General features: G+C 44.8%; 2 protein-coding genes across 28 annotated transcripts in view; one reads left to right on the forward strand and one right to left on the reverse strand.

Moving 5' to 3' along the window:
- Positions 1 to 1,032, forward strand: part of CORIN (corin, serine peptidase) — a 227,330-nt gene extending 226,298 nt beyond the window's left edge. For all 20 annotated transcript variants that reach the window (XM_072749068.1, XM_072749058.1, XM_072749067.1 and 17 more), the window contains one exon: positions 17 to 1,032. In XM_072749068.1, the coding sequence (XP_072605169.1) occupies positions 17 to 199 (183 nt within the window). In that variant the 3' untranslated portion in view covers positions 200 to 1,032. The remainder of the gene's footprint in view (positions 1 to 16) is intronic.
- A 969-nt stretch (positions 1,033 to 2,001) lies between these two features.
- ATP10D (ATPase phospholipid transporting 10D (putative)) overlaps positions 2,002 to 21,910 on the reverse strand; it is a 100,265-nt gene continuing 80,356 nt past the window's right edge. For 3 of the 8 annotated variants that reach the window (XM_072749054.1, XM_026016497.2, XM_026016498.2), the window contains exons 18-23: positions 21,345 to 21,470; positions 18,393 to 18,593; positions 13,038 to 13,118; positions 11,529 to 11,633; positions 7,637 to 7,824; positions 2,002 to 4,389 (exon numbers count right to left, since the gene is read on the reverse strand). In XM_072749054.1, the coding sequence (XP_072605155.1) occupies positions 4,059 to 4,389; positions 7,637 to 7,824; positions 11,529 to 11,633; positions 13,038 to 13,118; positions 18,393 to 18,593; positions 21,345 to 21,470 (1,032 nt within the window). In that variant the 3' untranslated portion in view covers positions 2,002 to 4,058. Of the gene's footprint in view, positions 4,390 to 4,927; positions 6,065 to 6,108; positions 6,572 to 6,767; positions 7,825 to 11,528; positions 11,634 to 13,037; positions 13,119 to 18,392; positions 18,594 to 21,344; positions 21,471 to 21,910 lie in introns of those variants that run through there. The other 5 variants (XR_011999904.1, XR_011999901.1, XR_011999903.1 and 2 more) reach the window with 4 other exon arrangements.

Raw genomic sequence — 21,910 nt, forward strand, 5'->3', positions numbered from 1 at the left:
CTGCTGTTCATTACAGGGTGACAGCGGTGGGCCACTGGTTTGCGAGCGGCCTGGAGGACAGTGGACATTATTTGGCTTAACGTCGTGGGGCTCCGTCTGCTTTTCCAAAGTCCTGGGGCCTGGAGTTTATAGCAACGTGTCCTACTTCGTCGAATGGATTGAAAGACAAATATACATCCATAACTTTCTCCTGAAGTAATTCCAAAGATGACGAGAGACTTTTGCCAGCTACACTCAAAGAAAATGGCCTTTTTGACTGAGCAGAGCTTCCTGCAGAGAGCCGTCCAGAAGCACTTGTCATGGACAGGGACGCTCAGCAGTGCACTGCAAATTTTCATGTTTGTTTTGGTCTAATTTTAGTCTTTTCAGCTTTAGTTTTCTCTTATTTTAAGTTTAATGACAGTCTTTAAACAACAAAGCAAGGCAGATTTTGTTCTTTTGCCAGCCTTCATCTTGACCATAGCACAAAATTATCAGCTCTGGAATAAGGCAGGTGCTAGGGCAGCAGGTTCTAGAAAATCCTCTTTATTCCAGTCCCCAGGAGGATACAGAGACCCAGGCTGACGAATCTTTGCCAGCTTTTGTTTCTCAAGCACAATTAGCAGAATTGGCAAATCTCAATATTAATATTGAAGACTTGCTTTTGATTTATTAAGAGCCAAGACATTTTACATGCTTAAATTATTTACTATTACTCAAGTCTGCATAGTTCTGAAAACCTATGAAAAGACAGTCAGAGGCAAAAGACAAAGTAGCATCCATTTCAGTGGCTGAAATGGCAGGACGTGCTGACACAAAGGTCGTTAGACGTCAACACTAGCCTTTAGCGTTACAGGGCTGCACGCTCTGAACTTAGGTCAAGGATGTGACCTTACAGAAGTGTCTCCACAGAACCTTCCCTGTAGCCGGGATGTGTTCAGTGTGTTATCAGTTGGCTGACCGACATCTCCACAACTAGACGGATATTTGTGGGAAACCTTTTGTTTTGCCTTATGTGACAATGAATTGACATTAAACTTTGCCAAAGGAAAACTTGCTTCGGCCTTGGTCACTAAAACAAAAAATCTAAAAATGCTTTTAAGCGCTAGGCCACTCTATGCACGTCAATTCCCGAAGTAACTGGTGGTTAAAGGTATTTCTCCCCACTGAAAAGCTGCCAAATGCCAATTTTCACATGGAAATAATCTGTCAGGCATCCATTTAGCCACATCGAAATGCCTTCCGAACAAGTTAGGACTCCCTGCTGACCTTCACCAGCAATTTTACACTTTTTTTTTTTTTTTGTACTTCTCTGCATGTACACACATTTCAGGTTTGAAAAGCTACCTTGACACTTTCCATGTTATGCGTCTCCTACTCTGTGGTTTGTATAAACCTGTTGAGACTGAAATCCAGCAACGGAATGATGGACACAACTGTGTGAGAGCTGAAGAGCATACGTCGGTTTGGTTCTAGCTGTAGGTACATAATGTAATAACCTGTAGCTTTGCTCAACTTCTGTTCGGTCAAGTGCACCGACTGTACTTATTCTACATAACCCTTCATGCAAATAAAATGGTACAATCCTTCTTTTTAATGGACATGGAACGTGGATCGCAAGTCCCAGAAATCCATGCGTCCCCCTAGAACAGTTGGCCCCCAGCTGCTGACCAATCCGAGTTCACCTGTCATGTGTCCCACCAGCACAGCAACGTGCTCTTTTGTCTTAGGTGATGGGTGACTCTTTGAAAACGAGAGGTTGCTAATACTCTCAAAGTCCCTCCAGTGTCCAAAGAAAACTTTAATCCTGGTAACAGCGCGAGGGATCTTTCATGTCTAGAGTACATCTTGGGAGCCTGATACAATTCTTTCATGAATCTTTTGGTATAAAATTATACCCCAAAATGTATATCATTAAATCAATTTTTCCTGGTTACCAGGAGCAATGATACAATGCTTGGTTCCCCGAAACTTAGTAAAATACACTGAATACCAAAATGCAACAGATCAGATGGGCTTGGGTAACTCTGCGTAAAACTTATTTATTTGTAAATGAGATCCTTTAAAGCCTCACTACAGATCCCAAATCTCTTTTGCCCAAGGGCCAGACATGTTTCAGAATCCAGAATTTTTCAGAAATTAAAAAACACGACTTATCACCCAGTAACAAAATGCATTTTTATAGCAAAGTATCTGAATAATTATATTTAAATAAATTGCCTTCTATCTGTTTAGGACATTGAATTTTGCCTAATTTATGAAAAATTTTTCAGCTTCAGAGCTCTTGGGATTTTGAATTGTGGCTAAGAGATTGTGGACCTATAAAATGAACACTCCAGACTTTCTTTTAACTTGTATGTACGGATACTTGACATCCAAGAGATGACTTTTTTTCTTAGTCCTCTTGGCTAATTCTTTTTATCTTTAGATTCTAATCTTTTATTTATATTCAAGGGATGAATGGCAGCTGCTATGAGGATAACAGCTGATATGACATTACTGATTTTCCCATATAAGAAAATTCTAAATTCTAAATTCTTCTAAATTCTGGTACCGATTACTGTTGGATTCAGTGGTAGGCATAGGAGTGATGACAGTTTTTCATACGTGTTTCTTATTAAACAGTTTATTTTTTAAAAAATCATTAAGAAAGCAGAAAGCAACCTCCAATAGCCAGGTGCGATTTTGAAAGTTCTAGCAATCCATCTCTATGATATAAGACTATTTGCAGTAATATCAATTACCCAAAAAAAAGTCAGACCAGGACAAATAGGCAGCAGGAGATGATGAAGCCCTGAGAATATCAGATTAATAGTCATAAGACCTTGATACAGACATAGAAGGAGATTTCGGGAAGGAGATTCTGGGTGGCTTGTGGCCGACAATTTTCAGATGAATACATGTTGATCTTTAAAAGAACTCGACAAGAATTGATGACCTCCTAACATCTGAGCTTAGCTGGTAACCTAGTCTCTGTTCCAACGAAAACGGGCATACATGATCTGCAACAGCAGTTCGCTTGCTGTAGACATTCCCGTCCTAAAATGTATTAAAAAAACACATTTTTCTAAGAACCTCATGGAATCCTGAGAACCACCTGTATTAGTCTCAATTCATAACAGCTGATCTTTAAAGGTCACAGCACCAGAGAAGTTGTAGGGTACTGTAAAGACGATGAACCCTCAAACAGTCTCTTGAAGATTGTCTTCAAATTGATTGTCTCATTTTGACCCGGCTGTCGTCAGCTTCAGAACAGGGCGACTGGCCAAAGGGGCTCCAGACCAGCTGATTCAGTCTGCCTGAAGACCTCACAAAAGGTCTTCTCTTGCCTGAAAGTGGAGAGAGGAACACATTCCTCCAGAACCCTGGCATCCCTCTGCCCTTCCCCAGGAAGACTCCGCCTCAAGAGAAAACACCGAACCGAGCAGAGAGGTGTATGCCTTACACCTGTGGTCAGATAACCAAAGGCATCTTCCCGGAGGAAATAAAAATCCATTAATAATCACTGATTACATTTTAAATAGTACAGTTATTACCCTTCTTTAGGTACATTGTCACTTAAAAGGCTCTTGGGAATTTTTTTCTCTAGAAATTAACGATTTGTAACATTTTTTTTTCACGTGGAAATCTCTTCCGAGTTCTAACGGAGCTAAAAACGACTTTTTCTTCATTAAAGAAAATTCAGATTGGAGTCTGCTCGTTGAAAACATTTCCCTGGAATCTGAGAGCTCCCAATAAAATAAACAGATCTCAAATGAATGGCCCAAGAATTTAAAATAAGACAGTTTAAAATGCTTTCACAAAATCCAGAAAGTTTCATAAAAGCGTTGGATTCGGAATTAAATAGTCCACCTCCCCAGACTCAGTTCAGGTTCAAACTCCAACCTCTCTTACAAATGTACGTACAAACATCCAGAAAGTGACATCATCACACTGGCTTTTCCAGGCACAGTAGAATGTCCACGTCCTTTCAGGAAAAATCCACCTCGTTCTTGCTTGACAGAGGTGCCTCTTCCAAATCTGAAATGAGATGTGCAACTGCAAGGAGGATAGATACCCTGTTTTGGTTTTGTTTTGTTTTAACCCTTCGAGGGCCCAGGCATCCCTGAGATTTTCTTTTCACAGAAGTCTGAGTCCAAAACAGTTTCATGTACAGATACGCTTCTCCGCTCGACAGCTCTGGAAGGTGCAGGCATCCTGGCAAAGGCAGCAGAAGGGCCAGGCGTGGCTCTCTTCTCTGACTTGGCAGCCGGGTGGTCAGCGTACTGAGCGGTCACCTGGCCCGTCGTTCCGGCCCTGCTCCACTTCTTGAGAGCTTCAGTTCTCTCCTCTGGCGTCAGTCTGTCCAGATGCTGAGCCCTCAGAACTGGAGATGGGAACAGGGATCCCTGGAGAACTCGGTATATGAACCTAGGGGACAGAAAGCATCACAGAGTTACAGTCGCCGCAAATGCCACACGGGACACACACACGTACTCCCCAGTTGGAAAAAATAACAGGGTCTGGTGGCCCCTGGCCTCCTTGAGGGAAAGGGAAAAGATAAGGACGCTAGAAGACACAGACTGCGGCCCTATTAAGTATTTGTAAAGCACTTAGAAAACGGTGCATGTTTTCTGCAAGTGCCCGTCAAGTAAATACAAAATAAAATCTTTAAAGTAGAGGTACTAAAAAAAATAAAAATTAAAAAAAATAAAGTAGAGGTACCGATACTGCGCTACCTCACAGACCTCATGGTCGGCCACACGGGCCAGTACACGGAAAGCGCACGTAAATACACAGACAAGGCTGGTGTTAGCTTCCTGGACTCCTGTGACACGGTACCACAAACGTGTCCCCGAGGGTCCCTCCGGGCCAGCATTCTCCTGAACCCTGTGGGTCCTCCACATGCGTCCTGGGGATCGTGCCATCAGCCAGGGGGGTCCCTCGGAGCTTTCTGACCACGGCCCACCTCCTGTCCCGGCGGCTGCTGAGGTGGCTGGCGGGATCCAGGTCACAGTCCTCATGTCTTCAGCATGAGCCACAGGCTGTCCAGCCCCCCTGTTGGCCTCCTCTCGAAGGCGAATTCCCAAAAGCCCAGCTCTTCCTGTTCACAGCTTCTGGAATCTGCATAGGCAGAGAATCCCCTAAATCTAGTTTCTCTGGGTTTAACAGGCCTTCCCCTCAGTCTCCTTTCTCTCCCGTTTTATGCTAAGCAGAAGGAAGAAACCAGGCCAAACCTTCACCACTAAATATCCAAGTTCATGGTTCACAAATTCCACTTTCCATGGAACAGGGGAACCCACTTCAGCTAAGTTTTCTGCGGCTACGCTGCCAAGATCTCCTTGCCTCAAACTTCCACTAACGCGTTTCTCATTTGTTTTTTTTTCGGACTCCTCGCCAGCGGTGCCTTTAACATCCACATCTCTAGCAACATCCTTTTGTAGACGTATTTTTAAGCCGATGCGGTTTTCTCCACCTGTGCCACTTCCCACTCTGCCCTGAATCTCACCAGCAGGAGCTGCAGCGTCCGTCATCACGTCTGCTTAGAGACGTCTGCTGTTTGTCTATCTCGCACCCCTACATCCTCCCGGTCTCGGCCCATCAGCCAGCTCCAAGCCACCTTCACCTTTTTTCAGAATTCGTTATAACGGGCGCCCACCTTCCTGGGAACAGAGTCTGCCTTCGCTTTCTGGGGCTGCTGTCACAAGTTACCGCACGCTTCATGGCTTCGAACCACCAAACTTCATTCTCCCCACTGTTCCGAAGGCCAAGAATCCTGACATCAGTTCACTGAACCAAAATCTAGGTGTTGGAAAGGCCACGCGCGTTCCGCAGGCTCCGAGGAGAATCCGTTCCCTCCTCCTCGAGCTGCCAACTGCTGGCTTTCCTGGCCACGGAATCTCTGCCACTGTGGTCTGTGTCAAATCGTCCTCTGCCCCCCACCCCCTCTCTCAAGGATACATGGGCGTTTCGAGCCCACCAGATAATAGAGGATCATCTTCCCATCTCAAGATACCTAACTTAATCACGTTGCAGGAGCAAAATCCAGAACCTTCACAGGCTCCAGGGATTACAGATACATTTGAGGGGGTCACTTCTTTCCAGCCTGCCACAACGATATAAGAATTGTACTGTTAATGTTCTCGAGGGTTTTTTTTTTTTTTTCAGTGAAACTATAGAACTCTAGAGGACTTGTTTCTTCATGAATTCTACAAGTTCATCTTGTTGTTAATCTAGAAGCTGGTAATAACAGTGAGTAGTGTAAAGCATCTCAGTTTGGCAGGGATCTTGTTACGTACACAACCATAAACACCACAGAAGGACTCCAGTGGGTTTTCCTTCTACGTTTCTAGAAGGCACGCCCATCAGTAACAAAGGGAGCGTGCCCGCTGGGTCTTAGGATGGTGTTACAAACTGGGGGTGGCTGGCGAACTTTCCTCCAGTGGGCCAGACAGTAGTAGTTTGGGGTCTGCGAGCCAGACAATGGTTCGGGCTCTGGAACCATTCAGGTCTGCGGGTGCAGTGCAAAATAAGCCGCAGACAGCACATGAGTTAGTGTGTCTCCGTGCCGATACAATTTTATTTACTTTTAAAAACAGGCAGAGGGGGACGCCTGGGTGGCTCAGCGGTTGGGCGCCTGCCTTTGGCTCAGGTCGTGATCCCCGGATCCGGGATCGAGTCCCGCATCGGGCTCCCTGCGAGGAGCCTGCTTCTCCCTCTGCCTGTGTCTCTGCCTCTCCTCTCAATCTGTGTCTCTCATGAATAAATACATAAATCTTTAAAAAAAAACAAACAAACAGGCAGAGCACCAGATCTGGCCTGTGAGCCACTTCGTCGACTCTGTTAGAGAATGACCTATGATCACCATTTTGACTCTCCTATCATGTCTTAAAAGGCAGAACAACGACGTTGCAAGGTGTTTCCAGCTAAACAGATGGATTTTATAATAAACAGAAAGAGACAGAGCCATAGATTAAAAGCCCACACATACTTCTTGGCCATTTCCATCCCGGACCATATTAGAAATTCAAGTTAAACTAAAATGGGAAAGAGAACTGGACTCAGATACAAGAGGGACATTTCCAGTGTTTATAAGGTCATATAGAGGCCGCTACTTGTCCCTTGGTACACATTCTCCTGTTTGTTTGTTTTTTTCCTTTTAGAAACCCTTAGACTTTAGCCACTCACAGCCTACACACTGAGGTCCTAGTTAATGGGAAATGAGCAAGGATGTGCAACTCCTGAGTCATGCCATCACAAATTAAAAACAAAGCAAAACAAAAACACAAAAGAGGAAAGTTGCTTGCGCTCTCTTTGCTCTCCTTCTCCCTCCTTCAGGCAGGGATGCGCTGAGGGTGAGTCATCTCCAGTCATGCAGAGGAGGGCAGCACCCGTGGGAGTTAGCTGAACAAAAAGTCAGAGAGAAGGATCCTCATCTAACCCTGTGGGTGAGGCTGCCCTATCTTTGGGGCATGTCAACCAGATGAGAATTTTCCATGAGAGTGAAAAGGACTCTTCCCATTTGCTTAAACCAGATCTGTTCTCTGGTAAAAAGAGATAAAACCAATGTTTTCTCTGCTATCAGTGAAAAGGACGGTCTGCCACCCATTCTCAGCAGCTGCTTGAAGAATTCTAAGCCTGTGATTTCACATCCTCTCTTGATAGGGAAACACCATACCTGGGCAGAAGGGCGACACAGGTTGTGAGGACACAAACCAAGTAGAAGACCGGATCCAGCATGTGCTCCTGCATGATCCAGTAGGGGTTGGATGGTGGGTTGCAAGTTACACACATGGCTCCGAAAACCAAGGCAAAGACAAGATAAGACAAGATGCTACCAACAATCACCAGCATGTGGATCCAGGTCTGCAAGACAGGAAAACACTCTCTTGCTGAGGGCTCTGCATCTGCAGGAAATCCGCCGCCCCCTCGATGAGACAACGTGTCTAAGCAATGAATGAATGGTGTCATGAACCTCCGTGAACAAAACACAAAATACCAAAGAGATAACGAGTAGCTTGTATCACTGTTTAAATTCCGTAAAACTAAGTCAAATGCCAAAAGGTTAATTCTGATGACCGTTCTATTTTATATTCATGCACCGTGAGATGTTTGGATTCTCTTATTATTTTTTAATACAGTCAACTACCAATTGGTCTGTTTCTTCATTAAGGCAATACTCCAGTCCTCAAACTTTACCCATTCACATGGCTGGTAGACGTTACCGGTCCTCATGGATATTCTAATTTCTTCCCACTGTGAGCACCTGGAAGGACTGCATTTGCTCACCCCCTAGATATAAAGCATGGCCACATATCCTGCTTTGACCAATGAAATGTGAATGGAAGGAATATGGAAAACATCCAGGTTAGAGGCACAGAGGAGCTGGTGTGCAATTTTCCATACCGTCTCCTTCCCATCCGTGTTGACTGAGACATTCGTCCTGGGGAATAATTCCAGATGGTAAAGCTACAAGACACAGCCTGGGGCACTGAGCTGCCCCCTCCAACGACAACCACTCTGAGTTATCTGGAACCTTAGCTAACTTTGTATGAGCAAGAAACAAATCTTGTGTATCACACCTTAACCTACCACCTTCCTATCCGCGTATAGCTTGGAAGGTTTCTTAAAGTGCCTTACTATTTAAGTAACTTCATTTAGGAAGAAAAGCAGATCACCACCTTAAATGCATTCTCGCCATGACTCGTCACGGGAGTGCTGAGTCTAGAGTCTGACGGTTACAAAGGGAAACTGATGTAATTCTAGGTGTGAAAGCGCATCACCTTCAGGTTATGCAGCCCTCAGTGCTCTTCAGTGCAGGGGACAGCACCCCCTGATCTCGTGGTGTGTGTCCTAGTGGAATATGGCATGCTCTTCTGGGAGAAGCAGGGCCTTTATTAATATCTCCTAAGGCTACAATTTTCAAGCAAGTTCCAATTCTCTCCTTTTCCCCCTTAACCTTGCAAAGGATTTCCTCATGGAAGATCATAGGGGTCACAAAGACTTTTTTTTTTTTTTTTTTTTTTTTTTTTTTGCAAACGAACAAACCACTCAGAAAATATTGGCTAAATCCTGATGATCATCATCCTGCCTCTTACACAATGATCGGCTATTTTTTTTCCTTCTCAAATGTCTTCCCGTCTCATTGAACCCTATTGCCTGAATTTTTTTTTCCTTTCTTCAGATGAGCTTTTGGCAAGTTAGCTAGCAGCTTGGGGGAGCTGGTGCTCAACACAAATTGAGACAGAGTCAAGAGAGGGGTGGGAGGTGCCAATGAGATGAGGGGCCAGAGCAGGAAGGGAAGCTGCTCCGGGGTCTCAGGCAGACTCTTACTGACGAGGGCTCTTCAGAGAAAAGGGGTTTAATGACATGTCCTTTCTACAGCAGTCGCCGTTGGCCTTGGCACCTGGCTCTCGCTCGCTCTCCTCCTTAGCGCAGATACCCGGCCCTGTGCCGTCTTGCCACAACATCCTGCCTCTAGCTAAAGCCCAGGGCTGAAGCTAAGGAAACAGAATTCTGGCTCCAGGGACTAAACTCGGGGCACAATGAGGCAAGAACAGAAAGAGAAGGACTGCAACCAATTCAGAGCAGGACAGAGCAGGCCTGTCCATTAGCCTGTTCCCTGGACGTCTAGAACCACTCTGGTTCCTCAAGGCGGTTTTGCTTTGTTTTGTTTGACTGTGGTTCTTCAATATATTTTTAATAACTTTTCTATTTGCTCAGGTCACTGTTGCTCATAACCAGTGAACTCAAACGGACACACTGATGCATTAAGCCCTTTGTAGTGCTCCTAAATGTCAGGACTGATGACAATGCCTAAGGTAGTAACCAAAAGTGCCTACAAAATTGTTTAAAAATGAAATCAAATAGATATTAAAACAACGCCAAATATTTTGGTTCTAGAATTCCCTTTACTCTCCTTCCCTGGTATTTTCGGATATTAACCTTTTACTACACTTTTAGGCTCATACAGTTTGATGAGGGCAGGTTATAAGCAAAGCAAGTGATGTCAAAAACTTTCCTTAGAAATTATTATGCATTAAAAATTACTATAATTTTACAATGTAACAACACATAAAATTTAAACTATAACCTCATTTAGCTCTGTTTGAAATGCATTCACTACCAAGATGGTAAACATACCCCCGAATACTGGTTAGTCGTTTAGTCATTTGTTTATCCACTCAAACATTTCTGAGCACCTACTGTGTACAGTCTGGTCCTAGATTCTGGTATATGGTGGTCAACACAAGAAACATGAACCCTGCCCGTCACAGAGATTATAGCCTAATGCAGAAGATAAACATGAATCAGATAATCACATGACTGATGAATAATAAGAAATTATTATTATTGTGATGAAGGAAAACATGAGGATGGTATGAAAAAATAGATGCTTAGGGAAAGCCTCTTGGAGGAAGCAGCATTTCTGCTGAGACCTAAAATAATATGTAAGCCGGCTAAAGAGCAAGGGACCAAGGGAAGAGTGAGAATGCTCTCCTCAGAAGATATGGTGAATGCTAAGGACCTGACGTGGTAACAAGCTCACTGTATCTGGACCACTGAAGGAAGGACAATGTGGCTCCGGTCAATGAATAAGTGGAAATGTGATTGGAGGGAAAAGTAGAGGCATCACTGCATGAAGTCTTGTAGGCCATCTTATTAGGGCTTTTCAATGTTATTCCAAGTACAGTGGAAAATCACTAAGGGTTTTACCCAAAGGACAGGGACAAGGTATGATTTGTGTTTCAAAAGGAGGATTCTGGTTCTTTTGTAGAAATGGCTGGAGGAATCAAAAGTAGAAATAGGTGGGAAGTCTAAGGAGGCTGTAGCAGTAGTCTTGGAAGTGACTTAGACGATAGCAAAGCCAATGCCAACAGAAATGAGTGACAGGTAGAAGTAATCACAGAAGTGGTTTACTCTCCAGAGATGGGTGGGATGTTCTGCATCTGCAGAGGAAGGTTTATCACAGAGCTCTCACTATCTGAATCCTACACATTAGCTTTGCTGCAGAGAGCTACTGTACAATCATTTTGGTGAAAAGAATTAACTTTCTCATCAAATTAGCAACTAAGATTTAAAAAAAAAAAAGACCTAGATTTAAATGAATGGTTAAAATTCCGGAGGTAAGAAAACTTTTTTTTTTTTTTTTTTTGTAACATGAGAAATTTTGTGATAAAATCATCACTTACTAAAGTCAGTATACCAGGATTATGACGCGACATCTCTTTTTAGTCGAGTGACATCAGCATGATCTTGAAGAATGCTGGTCACTGAAAGGTAACTGTTTCTCCAGCTTGACTCATGCCTCCATGAACCATCCCCCCGTGGATACCACCAAGGGGACCAGGTAGGTATCTTCCACTTTCCCTGGCTATACATCAACCTCAACATAACCGCACTCAGCAATCAACAAGAGTAGCCATGAATCATCCTTCTTACTTGGCATCATTATACTTCTCGTTACTATGTGTCTTCTAGGCATGAAGGGTTTAGCAGAGTCACCGCTAACAGAAGACATTTCCACAAGCACAGTTTCAGGCTACTTCAGAGGCAGGAAAACCACTCACCAAACTCTTGCTTTCAATCACCAGGTGGAGGATAATGATGAACAGAGCAGCCGTGTTCAGGGGGTTTCCGAATGTAAAGATGTCAATGTCTGAGCCCTGGTAGGTCTACAAAGAGAGGACAACAGGCGGTGATCTGGGAGAGTTGTACACTCAGTGGTCTGAGTATCATACCTTTATAGTTCAGCTGAGGTAGTTCCTTCTTCAATGTTCCTAATAATGGGTCAGTTAGGATAAACGTGAATATTTCCGAAAGAGAAACTGACTCCTAGGCCATCTAATTTTTGAACTTTTCAGTTGGAATGCCTCTTTATCCTGAGTCATAATTCATCCTCCTGGATGAATTACACTTTTTTACTTACACTTCTGCCTTCGATGTAGAGAATAATATCAAATATGTCTGGTTTAACAGAGCTGCAAACCTCTGAGGCAGCTATTAAGGCTATCCTGAGGGACGCCTGAGTGGCTCAGTTGGTTCAGAGTCTGACTCTTTTTCGGCTCAGGTCATGATATCAGGGTCCTGGGATCAAGCCCCATGTTGGGCTCTACGTTTAGTGTGGAGTCAGCTTGGGATTCTCTCTCTCTGCTTGTGCGTGTGTCCATTCATTCATTCATTCATATTCTTTCTCTCTCTCTCTCTCTCAAAAAAGGCTGTCCTGAGTGTATATCTCTGCTAAGTAAACATCCCCTCCTCTCCTACGTGTATGTCTTCAAGTTCTTCAAGTATTCTTCTAATGACAATTTTATGGCCTTCTGCAATTCTACTCACTCTCTCCTGCTTACCTCCAGAGTACCTCATCTGTATTCCTCTTGAAATGTGGTATTATCCAGAATATGCTAGCTGGGCAAACTCAAGGCATTTTATTTAAAGAAGGAACTAAAGAACAGAAGTTGTTAACTTGAAGACTATAATTTTTTTCATTCTTAATACTATGTTTTTGTTAACACCAATCCATAATCAAACTAGTGTTTTCTCCTGGATAGGAGTGTATCTAGGAGTAGGCCATTGTATCATGCTGCTTGGTGCTTGGTGTTGGCCTGAATTTTAAAATTAGTTTTTATACTTTTGCTTAGGTGCATTTCTTCTATCCTTCACCTATAAAACAGGCTTTTTTAGAGAGACTGTTTATAAGAAGTTAAATTTAATACTATGAATATCATCCTAGTAGAATTTGCCCAGCACTAATAATAGGTTTCATATCGACTTTCTATGATTTTGACTTCTCTCATTATATGCCTGGACTCTCAATTTTATTCAAGTCATTTACAAAAATTATCAAGCAGTACAGGGCTAGAACAGAGACTCAAGAGGAATCAGCTATGTACTTCTCTCCAAATTTAATCCATTGTCTAACATGTTTGGTGGAGGACATTATAATTTAGTCAGTTAATAATCAACTTGATTATCTGAGCAAGCTGCCCTAATATATCCGTTCTATATGCTGATACTGGCAACAAAGAAACACCATTGATTCATTAGTTAACACACACTTTGAGTGAATAAGGACTCACGTAGTAAGGCATAAAGAAGCAGACCAGGCTTTGATAAAAGGCATCCAACAAGGTGATCCAGAAGGTAAGGGGTAAGTATGCCTGAAAAGGAAACAGATATGGTGGAGGGATCAAGATTAATAAGGGTCAAAGCAAAGTCAAGGAACAACACAAGCTAATAATTATTTTCGCTTCTTTGAAAAGAAGATTGCATTCCTTTGTTTTCTCCCTCACAAACTAAGTGGGCTTTGCAAAGAGTAGAAGAAGAATAAGGTGTGAAGTTGACTAATCAGTGAAAAAAACCCAGGAAGGAACTCTTCAAATTATGTCACTTATACCAATGGATCAACCTTAAATCTACTTGAGAAAGGAAAAGTGGTACTAAATTCCCATTTCCTATTGATCAGGTGCTGTTTCAAAACGTCTCCAAATTCATTCACTTCTATCTCCAATCTCATTCACCATCAACTCTATGAATGACTGAATAATCGCCTAACTGGCTTCTTTGCTTCTTCTCCTTTCCATAATCCAATCTTCCACAGCAGTCGGATGGCTTTTAAAAACTATAAATCAGGTTATACCATCTCCCTAATTAATCAAACTGACCCCCTCCAATGCCTCCGATGACTTCCCACTGCATTCCCAATACAAGTTCCTTCCCATGGCCTGTAATGTCCTGGGGGGGACAGGACATTATACTGGAACCCTTGCTCTCCAGGGTCCCACCCTACCATTGCTATCTCTCATTCATTATGATCCTGCCACAAGCACCTTCTATTTTCCAACCTTGCCAGACCCATTCTTTCCTTGGGATTTCATCTGTGCCCCTCTCTCTTCTGCCAGGATTCTCTCTGCCCTGGACATCCCATGTGACTAGTTCTTCATTATTCACATCCTAGCTCAGTATCATCTCACTGAGGCACTCCCAGACCAGTCTAAAAGTTATACCCACCCCGTCACTTACTACCATGGCATCCTTAGAAGTCTCTTATCACCTCTGGAAATAACATCGTTTACCTAAGGATTTTCTGGTTCTCTCAACAGAATGCAAACTTTATACAGTGGGGCTTTGATTTTTGTATTCAAGTGAGTGAAACAGTACCTGGTACAATAAATATTTGACTCAATAAATATTTGTTGAGTCAATAAATAATTTCTATTTAACTTTTCATGTGCTAAACCACTTTTAACCAAAAGTCTATTATAGAAAGAAAGACCAAGTTCAAGTAGAGACATATCAAATTCAAGTGACTGAAAACAGGTTTTCAAACAAGAGCCACCTCTGATTGAATGTTGGTGTGTGTGCAGAAGGACTCGGAGGCTGTATTCAGACCCAAGAGGAACAACAAAGTGCTCTGGTTTATTAGTGATGTCTGCCATGGACAAAAATTGCAAGCCTTATATCTCTGAACTAGTCTTCTCTTTTCTTTACGTATTCTCAATCTTATTTCCCTACAAATGTGAAAAGGATGAAATATCCTTGAAAATAACCAATTGCCTCCTAATTAAGTTTTGTAAATATACAAATTGTCTATACACATTTTTCTATTCTTCAACAGACTTTACTTAGAATTTAAAATCAATCTTTTTAAAATTTAAATTCAGTTTGCCAACATATCGTACATCATTAGTTTCCAACGTAGTTTTCAATAATTCATCAGCTGCATATAACCCCCAGAGCACATCTCATCACGTGCCCTCCTTAATGCCCATCACCTAGTTACCCCATCCCTCCACCCACCTCCCCTCCAGCAACCCTCAGTTTGTTTCCTAGAGTTAAGAGTCTCTCATGGTTTGTTTTCCTCTCTGATTTTTCCCCATTTAGCTGCCCCACCTTCCCTTATGGTCCCTTGCACTATTTCTTAATATTCCACATATGAGCAAAATTGTATATAAAATCTATCCTTTAAAAAAAAAACAACTCCTCATTCTCTGGAAAATCAAAGCAATGAGGATTTGTTGTTTCTAATACTGTTACTATCATTGTTCCTTTTATTATACTGTTATTGTTCCTTTTCCCTATGTCCTCTTTTACTATTTCCTCCTTAAAAATGATGGGATCTTCTGTCTTTCATCATCCAAAGGTCCATGAAAATCTAAGCAGAAGCACAATCAAATGACAGAAGAGAATGTGGTAGCATCAAAGGGGCCACCAAAACACCACCAGACAAGAGAGAACCATCTGGGATAAGCTAAAATGTAACTTCATGCTTCCGGAGGAGAAGTTGCTCAAAAAAACCTAGAGCAAAAAAAAAAAAAAAAAAAAAAAAAAACAACCAAAAAAGTAAAAGCATAATTACTCCACAGCCACGTGAGTAAGGGAGCTTTGAAAGCAAAGGAGGGTAAAAGATAAATGAGAGGCTGAAGAGGCAAACTCATGGGATCTCCTGGAATCTGGGAGGGAAAAATGTACACGTGAAGTCAAAGCCAGGAAAGGTGGCTGTGTGGGTGAGCAGAGATGGGTAACAGGTGATGGCTTCTCCGGAGGGAGCCTCTGCTGCAGTCCTGCTGATCATCTCCTTGGGGAGAGAATCTGCAACCTTGGAGAGTAGATTTCATGATGCTGAAGACAGGAAATGGCCCACGCATAAAACAGAATCCATTTGAAGGCCAAGTTCAAAGAAAGGAGAACTCTTCGGGAAGGTAAACTCAATGAAATCCATGACCTTCTATCAATAGCCATATGCCGGAAACCCGCCTCTATCACCATGTGCTACGAAACTGGCTGGCTCTATACAACGTGTGCAAGGACTGATCACAGGGCTCGACAGGAGGAATCAGTGACCTCAACTCTTCCAAGGTAAGAACCAGTCACAAGTCCGTACAAATGGGCTTTTAAAATGCCAGCTATAAAAAACTGTGAAGGTCCCCCCCCTCACCTTTCTTTCCCCCATGGACTTGGAATTTAATTTAGGCTGGAGTACAGGACAAGCTTCATTCATATTGACCACACATTCCTGCATCCTGGCCTTGAACTTTAAGACTGGGTCCCTCTTGGAAAACTCCATTTAGTTCCTTGATCTGAATGGACTGGATGATACTAAGGGATTACAAGGACTACTTCTCCCCTGAAAGTCGAACGTGTGACTGCTCTGTGATGGCTGTGGCAGGTGCCCGTGGACACTAAGCTACTCCCCAGCCCGGAAAGGAAGTTCAAGTCTGAACAAAGTTAAACTGATGAAAATAAAAACATTTTAAATTTGAGATGTCTTCAAGTTTCTAGTTAATTCTGGAGGGGGGGTGTGTAAAAAAATAACAATATTGAGAGCTTAATATGGCCAGAACTTTTCTCTTACTTAATCCTCACATCATCTCCATAAATAAACAGAAATACAGGCAAGTTAAATAATTTAGCAAGGTCACACACCACAGAACCAGAATTTAAACTCAGGCTAAACACAACCCATGACGTCTAACTGACCAGGGTCAGTGTCTTTAGAACAGCGAGTGAGGCACAACACACAGATTTCTTACAGTGGGTCTGAGTACAGTATGTGTGTAGGAAACCCTGTCTGTGTGATTCAGCTCTGTCTTCAGGAATAATAAATGTCCCAAGCCTGGTCAACGAGAGAACGATCTTTCTAGCCACAGTGATCAACACAGGAAAAGGCCAACCCGAGCTTGGCCAACGAGCCCCAACCAGGGCATTCAGAGGCGCTTTAAGAATCACAGTGTTGGGATCCCTGGGTGGCGCAGCGGTTTAGCGCCTGCCTTTGGCCCAGGGCGCGATCCTGGAGACCCGGGATCGAGTCCCACGTCGGGCTCCCAGTGCATGGGGCCTGCTTCTCCCTCTGCCTGTGTCTCTGCCTCTCTCTCTCTCTGTGACTATCATAAATAAATAAAAGTTAACAAAAAAAAAAAAATTAAAAGAATCACAGTGTTCCAGGGGCACCTGTGGGGCCCAGTCGGTTAAACATCTGCCTTCAGCTCAGGTCATGATCCCGGGGTCCTGGGATCGAGTCCCATGTCGGGCTCCCTGCTCATCGGGAGTCCGCTCCCCCCTCTTCCTCTGCCACTCGCTCTGCTCGTGCTCTTTCTCTCAAATAAATAAATAAATAAAATTTTTTTTGAAAAAAGAAACAATAGCAGTGTTCTGTCATCATGATTCTTGGATATGGCAGCCATGTGAGTCAAAAAATTTCCCTTTTTTGTTAAGCCAGTTCAGGCTGGTTTCTACCATTTGCAACTAAGAGAGTCCTGACCAACACAGTCTTGCTCTCAAGTCTATATTATCTGACTACATCTGGGGACAGCCCAGCTTTGCCCACTCACAGGTGTCTACAGGCTCCTGGCCTTGGGAGAGCATTCTGGATTTCCGGCCGGTGGACAGCATGGTGGAGGCGAGAAGGGGCCTGGAGGGTAGAAGATAGCATCAGTTGTTCTTTCTGCAGCGCGGCGTGTGGTAGATGGCCTGGGCTAGAGCCCCAGATTTTACTGGCACCACACACCAGCTCTGCGACCCGGGTGCCATCCCTGAGGTACCTCCAGGGACCCGGCCGCCCTGGTCTCCAATGCAGGTTAATGATGCCACTTACTCGCACGGTCACTTTGAGGAGGAGATTTATGTATGTTAAGCACTTAGCACAGTGCCTGGCACAGAGGAGGCAGGACAGAGACGCTCACGAGCGCCCCATTACCATTAGCTATTACTAGTTTTGTAGAAGATCAATTAGGAGTTTTGAGACAGCTAGCCCAAGTAATCAGCACCCACAATACTCTAGGTTGGAGAGAATGAAGACAGCGAGAGGAGGTGAGAAAGGGGGAGGAGGTATCAGTGATCTATCAGACACAGACACATAGGAGGAAGGATCAAGTAGGTAGAGGCAGGGGGAAGACACTATTCAGATCACGCCACGCTGCCGCGTGACAGTAGAACTTGAAGAATTTCATTTTGGCTTTAAAACCAGACTAGGAAGGATCCATCCATATCCTGCCTCTGCCATTTTTTATTTATTTATTTATTTTTTTGCTGTGAGACTTTCCCAAATTCAGATTCTTCACTGTAGAATGAGTACAATACCAGGTTCTCCCTGAAAATGTTTTGTGGAGATAAATGAGACAGGGAATGTTTAGTCGTTTGCACAAGAGATGGCACAGCGAGGGATGGCAAACAGCGGACGACAGGAGTTGTGAAGTCCAGGCGCCAGCTCCCTTCAGATCCGTGCCCAAGACCTTCCATCTTTTTACCCCCGTTCATCTCAGAAGCAAGGAACTGAATACCTGCCGTGGTAGCAAAGGTCTTTTCAAACAGCCACACCACGCGGACAGTTTTATGTAGACCTGAGGCACCCCAGTCCCGGAGCTGAGCTGACTGGAAAGCGCCCCGGCTTGACGGCGGATGTGTGTCCATCCAAGCGTTTCTACCTCAGCACCTACCTCTGACTTCTGACCCCTCTTGTAGAGTTCAGGCAGTTGCATGAGGGTCTCTGCAGACACATCTTTCTCCAAAACACCATAAATGACAGGAGGCGCGGAAGTGAAAAGGAGGTTGAACAAGATCAAAACCCAGTAGTCGGTCATGGATGTTCCTGAAAATCCACAAAAGAACTGGTACCAGAAAAGGAGGTTCACATAGGCCTAGGGACACAAATAGGAACATGTGCATCTTAGAAACAGCAACGTGTGCCATGACTGCACGAGCCACAGGCTGCCGTGCTCAGCTATGTGATCTCGGCCTCTCTCTCGCTCACAAAACGCAAGGCCACTACTTACCTTGCTGTCTTTTTTGGGTAAACGTGTTATTCGTGTAAAACACACACAGACACACACACACACGCCCCTTACTGTGTAATGCCGGCACTGCTGCAAGAGCTTTACAAATGATTTGTTCAACCTTCCTAACAACTTGGGAATTACCGTTGCCCCGTTTTACAGATGAGGAAACTGAGGCACAGGAGGGTAAGGAACCTGCCCAAAGTTATCTGGCTAATGCGTACGAGAGCCGGTATTCTAACTGAGACCCGAAGAGATCCTAGCCCAGTGCCTGGCATGCAGCATGCACACGACACATACTCATTTCCCTGCTTTCTAGGTTCAAAATGATTTTTTAGTGGTGCCAGCTGGGTAGCCAACCATCCCAGAGAGTTCGGGACTGAGGGGTTTCCCAGGACGTGGACTCTCACTGCGAACACTGGGACAGTCCCTGGCAAACCAGGACAGGTGGTCACCCTACAGGCTAGAGGCATACATCCTACACGGTTCCCCCCACTACTTTGTCTCGGACAAACTAAGTCCATGGCAGCGAAAGGCTCTGCGCCCTCAAGCAAGGCAGGCCGTGGACTTAGATTTAGGAGTTGTACTCAGGGCCTGAAGACGCTTCTAGGGCTTTTTCCACCGAGGCCATCTTCCTAACCTCCCTCAATTTTGGTCTCGTCTGAAAAACGATAATTATACCACCTTGGAGCTTAGTATCAGGATCAACTTAGAATGTGCTCACGACCTGTTAAGTGCCTTACACATACTAAGACGTTACTACTGGCATCCCAGATGCACTAGGACACCTTAGGGTACGGGCCACAATCCTTAGAACAGAGTTTCTTAAGTCTGGGGTCTACAGACACACATTGTATCCTCCTGGAAACATATCGATTTGGGGGACATGTGTTTTGGGGAGTCTTCGTCAGTATCTCAGAAGTTTTCTAAGACCCAAGAACCACAGTCTCTGAAAGACAAGCTACTGGACTGGCGTCTGGTCCCTGTCTTTTTCTCCATATTTTATAACACATGCACCGTTTTCCTAAGTCGGTGAGAGGTAGAAAGAAGTCGGGAGAGGATCGCTGCGAATGGCCATCGAGGGCTTCACGGTGGACCGCAAGCCCCTTGTTCCCTGGTGATGGGGTCTCTAGGAGTCCACCCTGCCCCGCTCTACAAGAGCATACAGCACCCCTCTTCCTAATATTAATATTCGTTACCCTTTGGGTTTAATCTGGGCTTAAAAGGAAAAGGGGAGGGGGTGGGTGGTACCACAAGAGGTGCGAGTAGAAAAATGCAAGAGAGGCTCCTCCCCTCAAAGTCAGAGATCACCAAGTCCTACAATTTTAAAAACGCAAATTGTTCTACAGGACAAAAAAAAAAAAAAATTCTGCTGACCAACAGAAACACACACACAGACAGAGATCTCAATTATACATTTGGACTATCTGAAAAATGACCTACTGGAAGTTATTTTTTTCCCCCTAAAGGTGGTGATTTACATAGAGTGATACATGCTGGTGTTTACTGTCAACACGCTACTTATGGGCTTTTTGCAGGCTACGAAAAAAAGGTGCCTGAAAAGAATACCATTGTGACGGATTTGCAGAGTCACTCCGCCTACAAGGAACCTGACTAGAGCCATCTAAGGTTCACATGATCTCAGAAAAGAGGAGCCCGATTGAACATCAATAAAAAATAAATTTATTAAACAAAATTGAACACCAATAAAAAATAAATTTATAAAAAAAAAAAAAAAAAAAAAAAGAAAGAAAAGAGGAGCCCGGAATTTGGATGCATGCCGACCATCAGGGCTAGAGCTTCTCACCAGAGCCTGCCCTTCAGGAATGACACGGTCCCAGTGAGATCCCTGACCACCAAGTGACCCCCAAGCACAGGTGCATTTTACAAGCTTGCTAGAAATTCTTCACTTGGGATTAGCCAGCCACAGGCTCGGGCATTATCCTGGGTTTTCATGGGCATCTGGGTTTTCGATATACAGAACACGGGACAGAGTCTGAGGACAGCAGGGGGTTCTTGGTAGCTCCTGTGAAACGGAATTCTCTCCCGACAGGCAGCATTAAACAGGTCATCAGTCCGCTTGTCACCACCTTTCCATGGAAGGTCAAAAATGGGGTCTTACATGAACCAGACAGGGAATAGAAATGCCAGGAGAGGGCCGAGCCCAGCAACGTGCTGGCGGCAGTGGAAACGCAGCGTGTTCCCAGGTTGGTTCTGGGCAGGCGGCAGGAGGGCTCGGAACTGCTCCGTAAAACAACAGAGAAGAAGCCAGGAGGGTTAACCCCAGCAGGCAACAGGAGGGCTCGGGGCTGCTCCCCAAAACATCAGGGAGAGGCCAGGTGGCTTAACCCTGGGCAGGCAGCGGGGGGGCTGGGAGCTGCTCCCCAAAACATCAAGGAAGAAGCCAGGAGGGTTAACCCCGGGCAGGCAGCAGGAGGGCTCGGGGCTGCTCCCCAAAACATCAGGGAGAGGCCAGGCGGCTTAACCCCGGGGCTGCTCCCCAAAACATCAGGGAGAAGCCAGGCGGCTTAACCCCGGGTGCCTCTTCTCCATCCCTCCCGCAGGCAGGATAAGAACAGCGAGACAGGGAAGGGACAGGGGCCCGGAGCTACGTACCACATTCTTGTAGAAAAAATAGAGAATCATGTTGGCGAGTCGTGCGTAACACCAGTGCCCATGCACGAGGAGGAGCTTGCCAAGATGCTTAAACTGAGAAATGGCAAAGTCGCTGGCCATCACCGCCTGCAGAGGCAACGGGGACAAGACACCACCCTGAGCCACCAGACCAGATGCGCAACAGACACAGTGCAGCAGCCTGGCCCCCGGTGCGCGTGGGCACCAAAGTGAAACAAAACAAACCCGACGGACGGACGGACAAAACGCACAAAGGCAGAGCCGTACTCGGCTTCCCGAGATGGTCACACGGAAATGGACTGGTCCTCGGTCGCCGCCCGCGATGGGAGTGCAGCCGATGCACGTTCCCGGCAAGCACCCCCCGAGCAAGAGCGCGGGCAGGGCATGCTCCCTGGCGTCCACTTCCCCCCACGAGGAGGACATCGAGTCCACAGCAGGATTTCGTGCCCGAGCGTGCAGCAGGCCGGGCTGATGGGGGGCCGGGCTGCACGACACTCAGGGGTGCTCCGAGCCTCACACCCTATCCTTCTCCGACACCCTTTGCCCCA

Source organism: Vulpes vulpes, chromosome 2, assembly GCF_048418805.1.
Source record: "Vulpes vulpes isolate BD-2025 chromosome 2, VulVul3, whole genome shotgun sequence".
Classification (NCBI taxonomy): domain Eukaryota; kingdom Metazoa; phylum Chordata; class Mammalia; order Carnivora; family Canidae; genus Vulpes; species Vulpes vulpes.